The 21,784-nt window shown below is 24.1% G+C and overlaps 3 protein-coding genes across 6 annotated transcripts in view; 1 reads left to right on the top strand and 2 right to left on the bottom strand.

The window, feature by feature from the left end:
* The window catches only part of Sas10 (UTP3 small subunit processome component Sas10), an 18,577-nt gene extending 10,522 nt beyond the window's left edge, over positions 1-8,055 (bottom strand). The window contains exons 1-7 of the mRNA XM_043046389.3: positions 7,900-8,055; positions 7,728-7,824; positions 5,220-5,273; positions 4,807-4,882; positions 3,848-3,928; positions 3,668-3,765; positions 1,729-1,773 (exon numbers count right to left, since the gene is read on the bottom strand). Coding sequence (XP_042902323.2) covers positions 1,729-1,773; positions 3,668-3,765; positions 3,848-3,928; positions 4,807-4,882; positions 5,220-5,273; positions 7,728-7,824; positions 7,900-7,916 — 468 coding nt within the window. The 5' untranslated portion in view covers positions 7,917-8,055. The remainder of the gene's footprint in view (positions 1-1,728; positions 1,774-3,667; positions 3,766-3,847; positions 3,929-4,806; positions 4,883-5,219; positions 5,274-7,727; positions 7,825-7,899) is intronic.
* Positions 8,056-8,153: 98 nt separating this feature from the next.
* LOC107443089 (MICOS complex subunit Mic10) lies at positions 8,154-13,964 on the top strand. Its single transcript, XM_016056838.4, has 4 exons — positions 8,154-8,313; positions 9,943-9,990; positions 12,862-12,971; positions 13,827-13,964. The coding sequence occupies exons 1-4, from the start codon at positions 8,241-8,243 to the stop codon at positions 13,866-13,868; spliced, it is 273 nt and encodes a 90-aa protein (XP_015912324.1). The 5' UTR covers positions 8,154-8,240; the 3' UTR covers positions 13,869-13,964.
* Positions 13,965-15,483: 1,519 nt separating this feature from the next.
* The window catches only part of Gart (trifunctional purine biosynthetic protein adenosine-3 Gart), a 48,475-nt gene continuing 42,174 nt past the window's right edge, over positions 15,484-21,784 (bottom strand). For all 4 annotated transcript variants that reach the window (XM_043046385.3, XM_043046384.3, XM_043046386.3 and 1 more), the window contains exons 21-25: positions 20,769-20,905; positions 19,635-19,752; positions 18,150-18,289; positions 16,886-17,080; positions 15,484-16,142 (exon numbers count right to left, since the gene is read on the bottom strand). In XM_043046385.3, coding sequence (XP_042902319.2) covers positions 16,895-17,080; positions 18,150-18,289; positions 19,635-19,752; positions 20,769-20,905 — 581 coding nt within the window. In that variant the 3' untranslated portion in view covers positions 15,484-16,142; positions 16,886-16,894. The remainder of the gene's footprint in view (positions 16,143-16,885; positions 17,081-18,149; positions 18,290-19,634; positions 19,753-20,768; positions 20,906-21,784) is intronic.

The following is a 21,784-nucleotide window of genomic DNA, read 5'->3' as shown; positions in this document are numbered from 1 at the left end:
TTTGAGAGAAATCAGATTGTGGTCAATAACAAATATATTCAGCAACAATTTTTATAGAATACCAAAACAATGAGTGAGTATGCATAACTTCCAAAGGATATGAGGGGGTATTTTTAGTGGTGATAAAAGTTTATTACAAAAATGACGCATCCAACATTTTTAATCATTAGACTGACAAAAGCAGAAACATTTATTTTTACTATACTTGAACTGCATAAAAATGTTTTACATTATTTTATTACTTCCTTTTTTTGTCATTTGTCTGTTAATTTGTTTATGAAAATTAGTAGAAATTTGGATAATTGATAAAATAGCAAAAAATTTTGTTTATAACATTTAGGCATTAGGCATGGGGCTCCAGTTAAAATTTGTAAAGTCAAAAAGTGGTCAAGAATTTGATTGACATTGAATTCTATTTGGCAATAAATCGCTTTGGTAGCACTCTTATTCTGCTGTTTGTATTGTGCTTGGAGATACAACTACAGTTTTAATTTGATTACTTTAATCAGTCAAAAAGCAATTGGAATTTTTATTTTGCTTGAGATGATGATAAATTATGTTTGTAGCTGTCACCTTGACAACAAACACAGAAACGCAATTGTGGTTTGACCTCCTTACCCATTCAGAACAGGGATATAATTTTCAGTGACAAAAATTTTTAATTGGCATTAAATTCTGTTTTTAAAAATTAAAAAAGATTAATACGTAAAATATCTTTCAGCCCTGAGCTTCTGTTAAAATTTAAGTGCTTTAGCTTGTTCCAAAGAGATTGGAATTTTGATTGAAAAGGAAATAGCATGTTTTTACAATGTTTCCTCAAAATAACAAATACATAAGATACAAATTATGTACTATAATTAAAATGGGCTTCTTTACAGGGTGACAAAAAATAACTAGAACTAAGTTTAAAAACTAAATATTTTGACCCAACAATAAAAATTTCAACATTTTTGAAGTCAAGTATTGAACTAGGCACTGTTCCAAACAGGTGCATGAAAGTTGATTACGTTATCCACAACACATAGAGCTAAACCCTTACAAAAATTTAAGTATTTTTTGAGGTATCCCTTGATTTAAGGTTAATTTCAAAAACAACCTTAAAAGATCAACGTCTCAAGGTGTATAAAATTTTTTATTCACACTAGAAGTTGTTGGAAATCTACTTTAGAGCAACCAGCTTAGAGAGGTTATTTTTAAGATTTACAGGCTATTTTTTCTGCAATTCAAGCAAATAAGTATATTTGAGGTGAGAACAATTCCATCCAATCTAAACTAAAAGTATTGCAGAGGTATTTTATGATATGAGGATGATTTTATGAGATGCTAATGAGGTTAAAATTGAGGTTTATTACTGAGATTATTTTTGGTGCAAAAAATAACCTCATTTTCTAACTGTTTTTTTTTTTTTTTTTTTTATGTTTACCTACCTCAAAAACTTTTTTTTGTAAAAGAAGGCACCCCCATAATAGAGCAAGGCATTTTTTTCCAGCACAAGAATAATAGCCAGCTTATTCATAAGATTTGAATATGTTTTAACAAGCATGTTAAATGAAAACATATACATATGCCCAAGAGATTTCTTGTGGATCTGTAGAAATAATGAACTTGAAAAAATATATACTAATACTCTAGAAAAGGCTTTGGAATTAGCAGTTCTATTACAATCTTGATAAATAATGCAAAATTATTTGAAAAATACAATAAAAATTTTAATATAAAATTACTTACTTTTGATATGAGTTCAAGAGCTCTGTCATAATCTTCCAAATATGCCTAGAAAAAACATGTATATAGAATGTAAAAAAAAAAACAATTTTAATAAGTTTATAAAGCTAAATAAAACAAATTAAAATGTTATCTTGAAGCATATATTTACAGACTGATCAGATCCTCACACTTCAAATATTTTACTTAAACTAAAAAAAAATGAGGTTTCGAACAATATAGCTTGAAAAACAAGAAAAAGAAAACAAAACTTTATTTTATTTGCACATTAAAAAAAATTATTTCTGCAATAAAAGTAAAAAAAATTCTAAAGTGTTCTTTACGAAGTAGAACAATATTTTTTTTTACTTTTGGAAAACGAAAGGCTAATAATGAAATAAGCATTAAAAATACAAAAAAAAACTTTTGACAGTCAGACATTGTTTGCATTACTATACTTCAAAATTGAGTTTTTATCTGGAAGTATTTATGATTATGATTATTATTCTGAGTATTTATCTTTCTTATCTATTTCTTCAGATAAACACAGGAAGAAACTTAAATTTTAAAATCTATATAATCTATTATGATAATTCGTTTTTAAGCATGAATAATGTTATCTTTACTTTTCTAAAAAGGAACACTTAGATGGGTAGTTCACTGTAAAAGTGAAGTATCACCTAGTAAATGAATTTCGGAACAATGAGCTTTTTATAACGATATTTGTATGAAAATAAACCCAAGCAGTAGTCAATATTGACCTCTATGGCACTTTAATGTATTGTAGTTGCTTCACTTTTATAATGAAAGATATGACTAAATATGGTACAATTAATGACAAAAATTACATCATTATAACTATGGAGTTGCACCACTTTTTACAAATAACAACGCTTATGTAAATGAATAATATTACAAACAGAGTGTTTAGTTAAAAGCAAAGTCTGCTCTTAAATAATTTTAATTCATAGTTGATAATTGCATTCCGATCGAATTATTTGTGTTTAAGAATTAATTCTAATTATTGCAAATATTCTTTTAAAATATGAGTTGGTCAAGATTTTTCCAACTGAATAAGTTTTTATTAAATTTTTTTTTTTAAATATCAATAACTTTTTAATTTTGCTTTCTACATCTTATATAATGAAAATAGCTTTTTTTTAATTATATTATTTATTATAAACATCAAGAGCTAATTTTTTATTCTAAAATTATAATATAAGTAAATAATACTCAAATTGCTGACAAGTAACAAATATAAATAATTAAACTAGATGTGAACAGTAAGCTGTTTTAAAAATGTATTAATATTTGATATTTATTCTTAAAAAATTCTTCCACTTGGATTAGAAGAAGCATATGTCTAAGTAATCAATAAAAAATATGTAGTAATTTTAGTTGCTATCTTAATTTTGCTGCCTTAATTGTTATTACTTCTTATTTTCTTCAAATTTTATTACTGTTTTAACTATTTTTTTTTCACTCTCTAAGAAATAAAATAAAACTAAATAGTGTCCATGAAAGGAATTCATAAAAAATTATACGATATCATAATAAAAAAACTTTGGGTTAAATATTTTTAGATTTTTTTAAATAAACTTAAGTTTATTTTAAACAGCACATTTTTTAAAATGTATGGTATTTGAATAATGATTTTGAAACAAAGGTTATAATCATTAAGGCTATATTTTTCATAAAATTTTGGTATAAACTGTTATTGCTCAATTTAATATATAATGGAAAATATTATTTGCTGTTTCAACTTGGTACAATATGAAACAATAGCATAGCAAAACAAAATCGAGAAACATAACTGAATTTGTGTAATCAATACCAATGACCTCTTTCTAATAAAAATTTCTAAAAAACATTAAATACAAACAATATTTTTTCAAGTTTCTTTTTAAAAAGAGTATAAAATAAAAAATTAAATAATAAAATAAAAATTAAAATAAAAAATTACTGAAGATTCAAATCTATCTAGCTGCATTGCCGTTTCCTGTTGAAGGCCTGCTGCTTCCCTTTCAGCATTTTCAAGTTCTAAATCTTCTTCTCTATAGGCTAAGACATAAAACATTTCAATTAAAATTTATGACAAATAAAAAGCAATGCATAAACTATGAAATTTTTTCAATAAACTTACTCTTCCCTCTGTCTTTGTCAACAAAATCTGCATTATAGTATATGCTTTTCTTCTTGCCCCAATTATTTAAATCAGGCAAATCTAAAAATAAGTGTTAAAAAAAAATACATTAGAATAGAACAAAGTAAATGTTTTGAAATACACAGAAAAACTGCAGTTAAAATTTTTATAAACAGATGTTTTAGTCATTCTTAAAAAAAGACTAAAACATCTGTTATCTCATGAAGATGAAAGCCTTCAGCAAATATATAAATGATGAAAGCAGAGAGGGTGACATGAGAATCTTTTTATGTTTCAGGAAATTGAATGTTATTGCTCAAAACTTCCAATAACAGCAGCTGCTAAGACCCCAAAATAAAACTTTATTTTTTTTTAAAAAAAAAAGGGGGGGGGGGCTTTGCTCAGAGATTAACATGGAATAATGTTTCAGATCAAATATTCAATTACTAATACTATAAGGCTTACTTTACATTAATATGTCAGCTTGAGATTACTCTTGGAAAAAAAATTGATAATAATGAGTATAACGTATATACATTATTTAATTTTGAGCATTGTATTCAATCAAATTCTTTGTAACTCAAGATTAAAGATTTAAAGCTTAAAAAAATACTTAGGAGGAGTGTTTTTGACTGAATAAACAACAGTCATAAAATTATACAATGAAATAATTTTTAAGACTAGTATAACTCTGAAGGGGAAAAAATGACATTTTTTTTAACATAAAGTTGTTGTTTTTAAATCATTGCTTTATACTTAAAATAAATTTTGCAGGAAAAAATTATTATTAATGAAAGTAAAAATGTAATATTGATATGAATTTTTAAAATGCAATTCTGAACAATTAGGTTTATTTAACAATTATTATTTAAAAACTTCTCTAAATATTATGAGAATAAGGAAATAACTGTGTGCATTATTAAAATATCCTTAAGCATAACTAGCTAAAAAAGATGTACCTTCATCTTCATTTTCACCTTCCTCCTCTTCTTCTGAGCTATCATTTTCATCGTCTGTAATCGGAAGAACTTCCTCCTAATTAAGTTAAACTTAATAAATCAATTCATAAGCAAAAGAAAGCATTTATAACTTATAAAATATGCAATTACAATATTAACAGTTGAAAAGCATTTAATTTCCTTCAAACAAAAATTTGATGCAAGATATACAAATAAATTCTTGGCAACTTATTTTCCATTTATATAAATTTGCATTAGAAGCATCAATGGTGTAATAATTAGTTATTTAGTGAATTTTTATTTTTATTTTATTTATACATTGCCTGAAATCCAATGTTATATAAAAACATTAAAGATACATAAATAGCACTTTACTGATGTTATCCTAATAAATCTAAATAATATGTATTTACCTCACTGGAGCTATCCTCTTGAAATTGAGTATTGTCATCTTCTTCAACAGAATCCTAATAAAAAAATCAAAGTAAAGATGAAAAATTAGATTTTATTTGTTTATTTAAACTTTATATTGGTAGCATGAGTCTTTAACTTTGTTGATAAAATAAATTAATGAAATATATATATAAAATTCAAAGATATATTAAAATGTCTAAACTAAAGAACAAACATAAAAGTATAACATAAATGTTTACATGCAAATTATTGTGAAAATTTTAGAGATATTTTGTTTTGGCATGATCTGAGTACTTTGTTTTTAGAAACTTGTGCTTGCAAGATCTGTTATTAAATGCAGAGATTTCAAAAATGATATGTTTTAAAAACCATGCGTTGTGAGTCTTCTTTTTGCAATTCAAAGATCATACATCATATTTTGTATTTACAAGATTCAAAAACCATACATCTCGATTCGTAATTACACCTTTTAAAAATCATATATCATGGAAAGGAAAAGCACTATCTGAGATGAATTTTCGAAACTAGTGAAGCTGTTAATCTTAAGCGTAAGTTGTTAATCTTCTCATATCAATAAGGCAATAGTTTATGTTAAATAATTGTTTTTCAGGATGAATTTGGTAAGTTCTAAATTAAGGAACAGCTTCTTTACAAAATCATCAAAATTTTTATTTAATGACCTTGAAAAGCTAGTAGATCAAATTATCACAATATTTTTAAGTTCTGCAATATGCAGAAACCATTTAGAAACTTTTTAAACCATTTTCTACTCACATGAACCATTTCATACTTATAATTATATGCTGGAGAATAATTTGCATATCATTAAATTTTTCAATTGTAAAAAAAAGTGTAATCAAGATTGCCTTTTGAATAAAAAGTTTGCTATTTCCAACTTAATCTTCTATTGAAAAAAAAAAAAAAAAAAAAAAAAAAAAAACTGATGTGGTCAATAGTAGTACTGTATTTACATAGATGTGGTCAAGGGTCACTGTAGTTACATTTAATAAATCTGTTAGATTAATAGTACCCATAATTATAAAGTTGCCGATCATAACACAATTTTCTATAAGGATTCCAATGATTTGCTTAAACTTGCATGAAAAAACTCACTTATAAACTTTTATTTTGATCCCACAAAATTAGGGTAGCGGGTTTGCAGTAGGTAAAAAAAAAAAGATTAAAATTCTCAAGAAGTGGGAAATTTTTTTGTGAAAACAAAGTTTAAAAAAATGCACTAAATAAGTTTTGAAAGACATTGGTCTAATTTAATGTCTACAACTTAAACATTGGAATTTCCTACTACAGTAGGGAATCGATTATCCGGAACGATCGGGACCATCGCTATTCCGGATAACTGATTTTTCAGGTTTTCTGAATCGCTACAAATAGCCGTTTTTTTATTGTTAAACCCAACTAAAAAAAAGAAATATTTGGTCTAATCTTAAAATATTATCTTAAAAATTATCTATTAAATAATCTTAATTATCTATTAAATAATCATATAAAGAAGAAAAAACAATGAAGTAATACACTAATGATTATTTCCAAAATGATGGTAAGGTAAACATCTTTCAAAAAAGAAAGAAAAATATTAAAATCTTATGAGGAAAAAAAAAAAATTATTTTTAAAAATGGCGGAAAAATTTATTGAATTTTGTTCCGGTTTTTTTGGTTTCCAGATAACGGGTTCTGCACTGTATATCTCTTCCCACCTCTTTATTATCTTCTTCCTTTATTATTATCTCGTTATTTTTATCCCTAGTGGTTAAGCCACTTTTCTACTTACTGTTACATGTATGTTTCGCTAATTTTTGATCAATATTTTATGTATAGACACTAAGTTAGGTTTTTGTTAGAACTAAAACTACAGTATATCCATTGCTGTGCTTTTAATTGTGCTATATTCATGGTGTTTTGCTTTACTCATACATAACACCAAATATATTATCATTTGAATGTCAATGTTCTGTTCTAGATTTCCATAACTAGATTGATTTTACTTCCTCAATGTATAAATACTTCCACAATGTATAATTAATTCATGCATTGTAAAAATATAAACAAAATTGTAACATATAGTAATTTTTAAGATGTATTTATAAAAATCATGAGAAACATGTTCTAAATTGTGTAAAGATTCAATAATCAGAATTTATAAATTGCAAAAATTTTAATCTTGTTATAAATTTAATTTGGGGTAGATAAAATATTTATAACGTAAACATTTCGAATACTAATACTTTCCTATTTTACAAGCATACAAACACTTTGTCATGAGGAATTTTTCCTTTGCTTATGAGACAAAATTAAATTCTTTTTTTCATTTTTATTATTTATACATAATTTGCTTAAGCATACTTAAATACCTAAAAACTGGACAGGAGTCTCAGAAATAAAATTTTTAGGTCAGATTTTCTCAAAAATTTTAGAAAAGTAACATAATAATTTTACAATATAATTTATTAAATATGCTTAAATTTACGCAATAATAAATTATAATTTACTTCTCCTTCATGTTCATCAAAACTATTTTCTTCGACATCAAGTGGAATTGAACCTTTTAGTTTCTTCATATAGGCTTTGCTACGCGCCGCAGCTTTACTGGAAAAGAAAGAAAATTAGAAAAAAAATCTTACAATATAAATAAGAATATTAGAAACTGATTGAAATACTTACACCTTACGGCTTTTCATTGTGAGTTTTAATTGATAAGAGTTTAAATTAGCAGTGAAAACGACTATAAGACAAGTAATCTGAACACATGTAAATTCGTACAATGTTTATTTACTAGAATTATAAACGTTTCCGGCTACTTATTTCTAGAAATAATAATACTCTTTATAAAAATGTGCAACATTAAAGTCTCAAGTAATAGACGAAGTCAATGTTTAAAAGAAATATTGAACTTTTCTTAATCGTGACCGAAACTTGAAAAAAATAAATAAAATTATTTCTTTGAGGTTATCTTCAAGAAGTCAAATTTTGTGCATTTGTTTTGGTAGTAATATTCGTCTAAAATGAGTTCTAAATCTGAAGATTTTGTAGGAGAAACTTGGGACTATTGTCTCGCTGATTCACTTGTGAAATTAGGTATTTTATTAATAAAATTTTGGTTCCACAATATTAATTGCATTAACATCAATTCTTAGTGCCGGTTTCATTTCTCTTCTAGAAAATATTTTTCTCGATTAATTTAAAATATATATATATTTAATATTTATTCTTTGTTACTGCTTTCTTATCTTGTCATTGATAGTTATAAGAAAGCCACAGATTATAATTAATACGTTTCCACAATATACTTGGTGCAATATTTTACAAAATTCATTGGAACCTTATTAGTGACACAAAAATCCATTCAACCTAAGTATGTCTTAAGAAAGAAATTAATTTCCTGTGTTTCTTAAAATTCCTATATTTCTGATCAGAATTTTCAATAAAGAGAATTTTTCTTCTATCAGTACCCCCAGATGTATGATTTGTTATGGGAACAGAGAGAACTTTGTGAACATAGAGAACTATCGGAAACGCTTTTAAAAAGGCAGCGCTATCATATAAATGCAGATAAAGAAAAATATACAAAATCAAAACAGAAAAAATATAAATTTTTGAACAGAAATTTTAAAGCTAAACATTTCAGTTTTCCAATTACCCTATTTTCAAGAAAGTTTAAAGTCTACTAAAAGCCCTCTCAATTTTTTGAGTTATAATTAAAACGTCTCTAAAAACAAAAGTATTTATAAAAGAAGCTAAATAGAAACCGAAACAAAATTCATTTTTTTAATTTTTAAATGAAAGATTTAATGCTAAAAATCTCGATTTAACTATCTTACATTGCCATATTTTTTTTAAAAAGTAACTTTAAAAGAATATCGTTCATTAGATGCATCATAATAAAAATGCTGTTAAAAGGAAAAAATTTGTTTTTACTTCTGAAATATAATTTAAACGTTGAGAATCACAATTTTCTATGTTACTGGTTATCTGTCTTAGTGAAAAAAGTGAAAACCAAAGAATGAAGTCTACTAGAATGCACTATAATTAATACAGAAAAACATGCAAAAATGAACCAAATAAAATAAAAAAGTTCTCCATTTTTAATATTTAAAGTGTTGAAAAAATGACAAAATTACCTTAAAATTAAAAAAAAATATCAATACAAAACTCATTGTTCAGTATGAAGTTATCTAATTTCAATTCTTCAAATTTGGCTTTGCTATTTGTCTTACAAAATATAAATTTTAGAACTTAACAAATATGTATATGTATAAAAACAATTCTTAATAATGTATGGTAAAAAATCCGATTTTAGATAAATCTTCACTAAATTTATTCAAATTTTCTGGAAGAAAATTTTTTTTTTTTTGAAAAATACTTTTCCAAATAATACTTTGCCAAACATTTGCTCAGTTATTGGGCCAATCAAATCTTCTGCAAAAAGGCTGAATAGTGGCGAAATATTCGTTACATTCCTAGTTATAAACTAAGACTTATGTTAAAAAAATGTTCTCTATCTAAATATAAAAATAAAATCTAAATATAATAATTGGATTGTACTTTGTTTTAACTGTAATAAAACAAAAATTAATCTTCCTCTTTTGTATTTTTCTTCTATCAAACTATTTTTCTTTTTTTTTAATATGGTAAGTTAATTTGTGTTAAAAAAAAGATATTTCGCCAGAAATTTTAATATGAATCTTGTGTATATTGTTGTTCAAGGTTCTGGATTAGCAGTTGGAACAGTGCTTTCTCTTGTCATGTTTAAAAGTAAGTTTTTTAGTATTTAAAATGCATTATTTCTTTGTTAATACTGTTGAATGTTCAATTTCATATTTTACCTTGTAAAAAGTATTCTTCCAAACTTATTTGAAATATACAGGTATGATATTCTTACCACTTATATTCCCTACTAAATGCTAAATCTTATTTTCTGTTGAAAGGGTTTTGTTTTAATTTTAATAATTTTTAACCCTATAAACTTTCTTTAAATCAAAGTATTTAACTTGCATTTATTTTAATAACTAGAATATTTATTTATTTTTAATTAATTCTATGAGCAAATTTTTTAATGTTAAAATTTACATTTAAATGGACTTTTGTATTATGTAATACAGGTATGATAAAAAAAAAAAAAAACATGAATTTTCCCATAGTTTTTTTATTATTTCAATTTATCAAAAAAAAAATTCTCATAAATTGATTCTGATATTCGGATTCTGTTTCTTTTTTTTAAAATAGTTTTGCAGTTTCTAATTTAAGACATTTAAAAGTATTTAATTTTATGCAAAGATATTACAAGGTTTGCTGTCAATATGTATGTCTAAATACTTTGGCATGTGGCCCTTCACTCAAAAAGGTTATGTACCCCTACTTTAAAACAAAGTGGAACCTTCTATATTTCCCCAAACTTATAGAAAATGAATATCCTTTTGTCATAGATGTTAATTTATTACACTCATTGTTGTAAAATTATTAACACTGAAAAAAAAGAACATGTTCAAACCTAAATTTCAAAATATTTTAAATAAATGATTGTATTTATTCATTTTTCTTTTGCATTGTAAATATTTGCATTGTTTGGGCAATAAGTACACAATTTTGTCAATTGAAATTTTTTATACTTCTTTTAAATTTATTATTTTTTACTTCCATTATTTCTTTATTATATACCTTCCATACATTTTCAAGTAATTAGGGTGACCCGGGGTAATTCAGGATCACTCTGTTTCTGGGGTAAATAATGATCACCTAAGTTTTATTTTAAATTTTTTTCTTTTTTTTAAATTTGAGACATGGACAAGAATGCTTGTACACTTTACTAAAGTATAACTACATTTACTTAAGAATAGTTTTTTGTTTAATCTAGCAATATAAGCATCTTTTAAACTGCTTTCTGTATTTTCAGTTTCAAAGTGTGCACATTTCTGCAAAGATCCCTCTCCTTCTCTTAATAATAAATATTTTGAGTTACTTTCTTTTTCTTTGATATGAAAATAGTGTAAGCTTTTGTTTAATTATTTCACATCTACTGCAAACATTGTAATTGATTATAGGAAACTATATCAAATGTTGTTCCCTACAGATGTTTCTTAAATAACAGTTCATATTTATTAAGTGGAACAACTATAAAATATATTTTAACTGTCATCACAAAATTTGTTTTTAACTATGCACAAGACTGTATTCTGATTTGCACCATTTCTGGTTTGTCTTACCTTGCTTCTATCTTAATTTTATGTGTGAATATTGTTAGAATAATTTTTAAGTTTATAAATTAGCCTAGTATAAATATGGTGAGAAATTATAAGTCTAAAAAGGATACTAAACTTCTAGAAAGCAAAATTAGTGAATTTCTTTTAATGATTGAAAATGAAAATTTAAGTGTGAGAGCTCCTGCCAGAGCTGTTGACGTACCTTACTTAACACTTTCCCTTAATAAAGTTAAAAAAAATCCAGTGAAAGTAACCCGTGTGGGAACTCTCTTATATTTCAGCAGAACATGAGAAAAAGTTGACTGATTGCCTAAAATGTATGGCACGGTGCAAAGATTTTTGGAAAATTTAAAGTGTTAATCTTTCTTCTTGCTTTTAAATCAGTCGTTTTATTAGCTGCTTAAACATATCTTTTTGGTTTATTTGTTTGATCTTGATGTCTTATTTATTAATTACCATTATGTAATAATTTTTTAACAGCCCCTTTAGAATAAAAACTGGTGATCAGTAATTACCTCAGAAGTGATCAGGAATTACCCCAGAAATGATTAAGACCAGGGGTTATTCCTGATCACTAAAAATTTAAAAGCTTTTAAATTCTAATTAGATTTTCAAACAACAGAAGGTGGCATAGGACTAATCTCATATAGCTTCAAACTTCCAGTAAATATTAAAATTCTATCTTGAATAGTTTTTTCACAAAATAGATGTTTGCATTTTTTGATCAGGAATTACCCCAGGTCACCCTATATGACATTTTATGTTGATCTGCATTCTTTTTTTTTATGAATCTATCATTTACAATGAATGGTGTCATAAAAAGAAAACGATGTATAGCACGCCCAAAAAAAAGTGGACCAGTCTGAATCAGAATAACTTTTGATCAAATGACCCAATCTTCACATTCTAGGACTTAGCCCTTAATGATTCAAATGTGCTAAGTAATTAGTTAGGTTGCACGCAAAAATGTATTTTCTCTAAATAAATATACCTCTTTTCCCCTCAATATATAGGGTGTAGATACAATCTAGGACATATGGTCCTAATAGTTTAGTCGGAAAAGCAGTCACACCTTATATTTTGGGGTAGAAAATCTGAATCTGTCAAAAAAAAAGGGCATGTTTACTCAGAGAAGGTACATTTTTGTGTCTGATTTCATAACGTAAAGTATTGTCTGCACTATTTAATTAGCATATTTGAGGTCACCCACTTGAACCATTAAGATTGAGTCTTAGAACACTGTTTGTGCACTGTTCAAATACTACTAATATATTTAGCAGTTCTCATTTTATTTGGTATTTTCATTAAACATAAGCTACATTTGTTTTTAATTTACAGATGAGTTTTAAAAAATTATTGTACTATTTGTTTAGAATTGAATTGTTTATGTTTGTAACAAAAATTTATTTGCTGTTTTTACCTTTAGGAAAGAAATGGCCTATAATATTTGGTATGGGGGCTGGTCTTGGAATGGGCATTTCAAATTGTCAGCATGCTTTCAGAGATCCTCATCTAACTAAAATGTTGAATTATAAGGTATGTAAAAAAGATTATGAACATTTAGATCAGTATTTATTATTTAAAAAGTAGAATTGGTATTTTATAAAATAAATGAATAATTATATGCTTTTACTGAATATTTCTTATTTTGGTTATTTATAAAATGCATTTTATAAGTGTGTAATAAATTTTTAAAACCACGATTTTATAACTCTACAGATCAAAAAAGTTAACTACCTTTGATTTATACTTTTTTTAATTTAATTGTTATTTGTTGTTAAATTTTTTTTTAATTACAAATTTCTTTTTAAAAAATGTTTTTAAATAAGGTTAATAAAAGAATGCTCTGAAAAATTATAGGTTGTACTATAGGAGTTTTTTTAAAAAATTACCCTTGGAAATGTATCTTATATACAGATGAAAAAGCAGGGAGTAGATTTTCCGGAGTAAATTATTGATTTGAAATACGGGCTGTACATTTGTTATAACAGCTATTATAAAAACATTTTGAAATGTTTTTATTATATATTGAAAAATCAAATATATTAAACAATATATTTGAAATTTGAATGTTATTTTTTGCAATTAGTGTATCTAAATTAAAATATACAGATGGATTGCTATCCATGTAAGAAAAATAGACTTCTGCCTTATTTGGATTTGCTAAATATACATTTTATTCTTCCGCATTAAAATAAAATGTAGTATTTTTGGGGTTATCTTAGTATTAGTCGTAATGTTTTCCTCTCTCGCATAGTAGGTATGATAAAAGATTTTCATATGTAACTAAAGATTGGAATTTAAATACTATATTGTTACTTTTATTTAACAAATTTTTTTCTCCTTTTTTGTGGCTGCGGTATGATTATTTATTTTTATTCTTTCTTTCAGTTAAAAGAAAAAGATACTAAAAGTGAAAAGAAGGAATCTTAGAAAGAATATCATAGTTGCAAATTATAATAAATTTATGTTTTAATAATATTGTTTGTAGTGTTTTGTAATGTTATAAATAAATATTTAACGTATAAATATATTAATATTTTTTATGAAAATAAACAAGTTTTTTGTTTACTATGAAAATACCATTAATTGAAGTTGTAATTATCCCTGTTGGTTAATTTGTTTTACTTTTTTTTAACCATAGTTGTGAATTAATGGGCAGTTTTTTTTTCATTAAAGTTTTTATTACCTATTGCCATTAAAAGTACACAATTGAAAATGGAAATATTTTTAACTAATTTCAAGTTTGACCTTAGAATCAAAATAACACCCTTTTTCTTACTTAATACATATAGTAGACAATTTAACAAATATGTTACTTAGCATTTTAAAAAAAGTTGCTTGCTTGATAATTTATGAAAGTTAAGAATTATGAGTCTTCAGATAGATGTTCTACTTCTAATTCAGTTAACATAGATGAGTCGTAGTTGTTTCAATTTTCCTAATGAAAAATATTTTGTCCTAATTTTAAATTTTTTTCCTGATATTCAAATAATTTTAATGCCTTTCTTTAGGAAGAAAAAAAATTTACCTTTCAATGGTCATTAACTTAATTTTCTGTCTAAATCATACATATATGCCTATGTCTAAATCATACATATATATAGTTTAAAAAAAAATTTTAAAGTTACTTATCAAAAATCATTTTTTGTTAGATTACTTTTTTGAAACAAAATTAGCATGCCTTTTATTATTTTTATAAACTACAAATTTTTCTCTTATTTTGATAAATGAGAATTAGTTTTGAAAATATGCACATAGAATGAGAGGGTAATTAAAAATAGTATGAGAGGGTAATTAAAAAATTTTTGAAGATGAAATTAAGTTATTACATAATACTACATATAGATAAATTTTTAGTTTTAAATGAAACCCTTTCAATACTCTAAGTGCCCTGTCCTTTTATATTCTTAAAGAAAACTCTCTCTCTCTATATATATATACCTTTTTTTTTTTTGTTTGTCACTTAAGTGGGCTTAACCATTACATTTTACAGAGTCTAAGCATTTGTTTAAATGTTGCTTTGCAGGAAAATAAAGCATCAGTTATAGGTAAGATTTTTTTTTAGGAGGGTGACTTTTAAATTTTTTAAACAATGCTGAGTTATTAGATTTTTGTTTTATAATTTTATAATTCTGCGTCCTTTTATATATTTACTTATTATATATTTTTTTTTATTCGTTAACATTAAAAATTTGATAGTAAAAAGAAATAAAATTGCTAACATTAAAACACTGTAAATTGTTAACACTGTACTTTACACATTTGCACAATTTTATACTGTTTATGGAGATTATTTTGTATTTTATTTTACAAATGCAATTATTAGAATTACACGGCTTTGTTCTTTGCAGCAATATATCAGATATTTTCAATCTTACAATTAAGGTATCTTTATAAAAGATGCTTGTGTTTAATTCAATAAGATTTTAATATGTTACTATGTAAAGCGGAATCATACCCACATAACTTTCCATGAATTTCATATTTAAACTTTTGTGTTTTATCACCACTAGTGATAAGATTCTGAAAAAATAACTACAATATGTACAAATCAAAACTTTATTTACATATTTCAATGAAAAAAATTGAAACACTTTTTTACAATAACATTTATCAAAATAGTAATAATTGTTGTAACAATATAAAATGTCATTTAAAAAATATTTGAGCAATTCATTTCTCTCATAAAAACGTCAACATTTTTTTTTTTTTTAAATTTCTGAAAGTTCTGTGTTACAAAATTTTTTGAATGGATAAGTATTTGGTAGATGTTTTTAATTTGAAAACAATAATTTTAGCACCAAGTTCAAAATGAAAAGTATATAAAAATATTTTATGGAATGTTAAGAAAATGATGGATATATCTGAACACTTTTTAATTTAGAAATCCAAAATTCTATATATTTCATTGGAGACAATAAAGTAACAAACAAAACAAAAACATAAAAAATAGAATTTTTGAAAGACCAAATTGTACAGTATAAAACAAACTAAAAAAATGTGTAAATATATATTTTAGAATCTTACTAAAGTGATCAGTAAATTATCAGTTCCTGGTAACATTAATTTTAAAAAAAAATCAAATGTAAGTAAAACACAAGTGTTGGTTCTATGATGGTTTGGATACAATTTTGATCCATTTTTAATCAGGATGACTTTCAAATAAGGCACTTGACTTCCTGAAGTTTAATTTTCTTTTTACACCTAAGAAAAAAAGCAGTTACAATTTTATAAAGGGAAAAAAATCTGCAAGCTATACAAATTCTACTAAACAAAACTGGTGGTTAAAGTTCTGAAAATAAAATTCAAACTTTTATAATATATTTTTTAAAAGAAAATTTTTTATATATTTTGCAAAATAGAAAGTTCATAAAACTAATCACAATAAGTGCAATGTATTTTCCATTACTGCTAAGAATAAAAAAAATAAAATAAAAATGGCAATTTAAATTTTTAATACATAACCCTTATTTTGAGTTTTATTTTAACACTTAATTTGTCTAGCGAATTCTAAGAAATATTTTGAAGACTGAACATATCAATTTTACAGCTAATTTCCCATGGATACAGGAAATAATTACTTTTTTCAAATTTGAATTTGACTTTTAGAATAATTCTAAACGTTCATTTTAAATAGAATTAATAAGAGAAGTTTTATTCAGAAAATAGAATTTTTTTTTCTCTTTTTGGTATGAAAAATAAATAACATTTTGTTTGATGTTTTTGATTGGAAACTTCAGTTCTTAAAAAATCAAATTATTGAGGTTCTGTTAATAGAAATTTGACTATATTAGCACTGCTTATTTAAGTTTTTTTTTTTTTTTTCATTCTTTGTTTTTCAATGTATCACTCATATGTTAACAACCAAGTAAATTAAGTTTCAAAGAAATCAAAATTGCATGCCATAAAAATGAATCTTAATTATCTTTTTAAAAAATATTACTCACAAAACATATTTAGGAATTTCTGATTAGTTTTCCTTCCTGACTTCTAGAAACTCTACCACTAGCAAGAAGTTCCAATGCAATCGGAAAGATAGTATGTTCTAATACTTTAACTTTTTCCTGCAAAGTTTCTTCATTATCATTTTCGTCAATATTTATAGCAGCTTGCTCGATGACTGCTCCAGCATCAACTTCAGCCTTTATAAAAAAATTTTAAAAAAAGCAAAAATGCTATAAGATCAGCAATAATACCTTTGATTACAAAATATTTTACAAAAATATCTTAAGGTTTAACTTTTACAAAAAATAACAACTAGCTTAAAAAAGCTGCTATGGATTCAGTTTTTATGTCATTTAATTAATCTTTATTTTAATAAAAGCATAAAAGATTTCATCCATTAGTCTTAAATTAAAAAACAACAAATTATAGACATTTACCAAGTACAAGTGTAATATCAAAGCAAAAAAACATTTTTGTACACATCTTTTTTAATAAAATTATATCACAGACAGTTTTGTATCAGAGTTTCACAGAATTGTATCACAATATTTTTTTGAACATGTTTTTGGACAAAAAATTTTTTTTAAAAAAAATTCAAAAAGGGAGAGGTTTAAATCTTTTGACATTTTAATTGGTACAAAGAAATTATAACATTTAAATATTCAAAATGCTGTGGTACTACCACTGCATTTTGAATATTTAAATGTTATAATTTCTTTGTTTTTGTAAAAAAAAGAAAAAATTATTGATATTAGATTGAAAAAAATTAAACATTTTTCTGATTTATTATGGGTTTGTATATTAACAATTTAACTGGCACATCTAAAGAATAAATCAATGAAGGAATACAGATATAATAATTTTTTCTTAATACATTTATAGATAAGTTTTTATCTATTTATTTTTTTTTAGAAATAATCGATAAAGTAAAGATATTTTATTGTGTTGCTTATTTTTCATAAACATTTATTGTTTTTACAAATACATGTGAATTACTAATAAAAAATTTGTTAGAGGCTGAAGTAAAAAATAGTGAATTTCTATAATAATTAATAACAGTTGTGAATCACAATGGGTTTCGTAATCCTTGAATGTTTGGCTAATTCAGATGAACAATAAATTTTTTATAAAGGTCATGAGAGACAAACTCTTTGCAAATTTGTTGTTAAAAAAAGGCTTTTTTTCCTTCTTTAATCTATTTGCTGATTAGAATTTCATTAATATTTTCTTAAGTTTTTAAATTCTATTTATTCATTCTATACTCACCTCCACAAAATGTACAGTGCATCCTGTAATTTTAACCCCTGCCTCAAGAGCTTGTCTATGAGCTCTAACTCCTTTGAAAGATGGCAAAATAGCTGGATGAACATTTAATAACTTCCCTTGCCATAACTGCACAAATTCCTCTGAAATTAATGATGCAAACATGTTGGAATTGAAGTAAATAAATTATTTTGCAAAGAAAATAACCACAGTATGCTTATATTTATACAAATGAAAATATTTAATTTTTATTAAAATAGTACAAATTGAACTTTAGATTGCTACTTTTTTCTTAAAACCAAATACAAAATATTTTATAGCTTATATTTTTATAAATGATATTTTAGCTTGATGTTTTAATGTTACTCAAAAATGTTTGTTTGTGATATTATAATTTGTTTTGTAAATCAAATTTAAAAAAAGAAACAAAAAAAAACATAATTAGTGATTATAAGTAATAAGATTATCTAGATATGAAAGATGCCAATAAAATGTGATAGTTTAAAAATTATCAAAGTGAAATTTTGCCCAAAAAAGAAAAAAAAACTCTTTTTGAAATTTAAACCAAATTTCATAAAGCACCAGAAATTAACTAGGTTGCAATATAATAAACACTTAGATATAAATTTAAACAAAAAAAAAGTCGTTTTAATGTAAAAATTTACTGATTTTTTTTAACAGTTTATTACTCAGAATTAAAATGTCTACTAAGCATCTAAAATAAGTTTATCAAACTTTTTTTCTTTGATCAAGTGTCATATTATGATAATTTTATCGATTCCACTATAACTTAGAAGTTACTTAATTGCCTTTGAAGACAAGACAGCAATGAGTTTAGGTTTTAGATCAATTTACAATAACTTATGATTATTCCTCAGTGTAAGGAAAATTTAATAAGTCAAAAATTAAAAGACTAAGAAAAATAAATTATATTCAATATTAACATAATATTTTTATTTTTAAAAAATAACATTTTTAAGTTTTACACACAGCATTCTTTGTAAGAAAAACGTGTAAAATTTCTTTTTCTCTCTGCATATAAATTTTCTAGACATAGAATATTTTGTATAGATCCTTAAAGTATTTGAACAATTTTAGTTAATGAAATTTTTTAAAAAAAAATCAAAATGTTAAAATTTTACTAAGTATGGAAATGCTGTTATACATTATATTTCAGCTTCTCCAAACTTAGAAATTGTAATTTTTAAAAATTAATTAAAAGTTTTTTTTAAATTATCAAAAACCAGTTATAAAATTTCTTCTGTTTGTTATATAATTTTTTCTATTCATTTTTTGGATGAGGTTGCACTTTGACCATTTGTGCATTTTAAAAAATCTTATTCATTTCAACTAAACCAATACCATTTCCATATTATTATAAAATATTTAAATAAAATTTATTACTCGTAATAATTCATGTTAAAGAAGAGGAAATTAATAAACATTATTTTTTTAAATCTTTAATATTAATCATTTTGAATGTATTACTTGAAAGTATTCTCATAAACCCAGCTAGACACACTATTTCTACTCCAGCTTCTTTTAAAAGAGAATGCACGGCCATATCAAATTCAACTCTGGTCTTGAATCCTTTATGACTAAGAACCTACGTCAAGGAAGACCCATTAAATAATACAGCAACAGTTTGTGAAATTTTTAGATGGAAATCATACACATGCAAAATAAGATCACAATAGAATTTTATATTTTAGTTTGCAAAATATATTCTAGTTTCTTTTTTAGAAATTCTTTGATTTTTATCAATTATTAAAAAAACTTAAATATAAAATTTTCAAAAAACATTTTCACGAGATTAAAATCAAAATCAATCCATTTATGTTATTGTTCAAGCCTTTAAATAATAAAATACACAAAAATTCTGATTTCTTATTTATTAAGTTTCAAAATAAAAATCTTTTACCGAATAAATAATATGAAAACTGAAAATTGTCTTCTTTTTTTTTATTCTTCGACCCCTATTTCTAAATTTATGGCTTTAAATTTTTTTTAAAAAACAAAATAAAAATATGATTTCAAAACAAGTGATTATAAAGCAATCAAATTTCATTTAAAAATGTAACTAATATTACAATGGATTAAATTAACCTTAACCATAAAAAAAAAATATTAAATGGCAAAATAAATAAATGGATAAATTTAAGTTAAACAAAGGTTCAAAAAATATTAAAGCATCAAACAGTGTTATTTAAATCAGTTAATTAATAATACTGCTATTGGAAATAACATAAAACAAAGCAAAATTAAATTTAATTAATTAAAAACACATAAGTGGAAGTTATAAAAAACTATATAAAGTTTAACAAAAATATATAAAATGAAACAAAATTTTTAAAAAAATATTCAGAATCACAGATGCTAAATAAATTACTAGTGGAAAATGGAAGAAAAATATTACTTATTAGAATGAAATATATCAAAACTTTTTATTTAGTAATAAAAAATACTGACTAAAACATTAGACCACAAATTTAAAAATGATAATGAAAAATTGCTGGTTTAGTTAACACAGTTTATCCAAAAATAAAGTTATAGATCAAAAGCTGGTCAAATATTAATTTTATTATATATTCAATTTCAGTAATAAATAATAAATGCTAATACCTTTGTTGGAATGAGAGCATTATGAGCTCTTTTTAAACCTGCAACATCGGGAACATTTGAAACAACCAAAACAATTTCAGCTTGACTGCAGTTGTAGGGATTTTGGGTATGATTAATAAGGGCTTGAAGATTTGTTCCTAGGCATAAAATAAAAAATATAGCTACAGTTGAGAAAAAAAAATTTCTAAAAACGTATTTTAAAAGATTTTTCATTAATTTAGTTTACATTCATTTAATTTAATTAAGAGAATCATGTTAAAAGGAAATTCATATTTTTTATCCAAATATTAAATTAATTTTGTAATAATATCAGTTATTTATACAAAAAATAAGTAATTACATAAGTGCTACAGGTACAAATACAAAACAACAATATTTAAAGCAATTTAATTAATATTGAATATGATAATTATTATCATATATGTACTAACATATAAATCTCATTAATCATATAATAGATAAATGAAATAATAAGATGTATAGCAATAGCAGAGAATTATAAATAAGCGTAAGTGGCATGAAATGGTTTTCTATGTGGCAAAAAAGCTTCTTATAAACGAACAATTCTTATTAATGAAAATGAAATAAAACTTTTTTGTGATACACAAAAGTAAGAAATTTTTATTACAATGAATGTAAAATATCAAATGGAATGATTCTGAGACAAAAATTTTGAGAAATTTTTAATATTCTAGCATTTGCAAACTTCATTCTTGTTAAAAAAAAAAAAACAAATTCCAGGCACCAAAAAATAAATAAAAATATAAACTATGACACAAAACAATTTTTTAAGCTATAAATAATAATAAGGTTTTAATATAAAACAATTATAACCAATAAGAAAATTAGACAAATAAACTTAAATAAATTTTCTTGTTATTCTTCTTTGCCTATCTGTCAAATTCAGTATATACTGCGAGTAAATAAAGAAAATATAGTAAAACCTGGTCTAATAATAGTAATTAATTTATTATTAGAATGAAAAGTGTAGGAAATTATTTCACAAAAATCCTTCA

Source organism: Parasteatoda tepidariorum, chromosome 9 (assembly GCF_982258835.1).
Source record: "Parasteatoda tepidariorum strain Cologne lab strain chromosome 9, Ptep-v5.0, whole genome shotgun sequence".
NCBI lineage: Eukaryota > Metazoa > Arthropoda > Arachnida > Araneae > Theridiidae > Parasteatoda > Parasteatoda tepidariorum.
Note: the sequence above shows the minus strand (reverse complement) of the source record. Positions and strands in the feature narration are given on the sequence as shown.

Excerpts from the sequence above, each read along its gene's own strand:
- LOC107443089 (XM_016056838.4), top strand. The coding sequence starts at position 8,241 with ATGAGTTCTAAATCTGAAGATTTTGTAGGAGAAACTTGGGACTATTGT. Across the intron at positions 8,314-9,942 it reads TGATTCACTTGTGAAATTAG|GTTCTGGATTAGCAGTTGGA; the intron begins GTATTTTATTAA and ends TTGTTGTTCAAG. Across the intron at positions 12,972-13,826 it reads CTAAAATGTTGAATTATAAG|TTAAAAGAAAAAGATACTAA; the intron begins GTATGTAAAAAA and ends TCTTTCTTTCAG.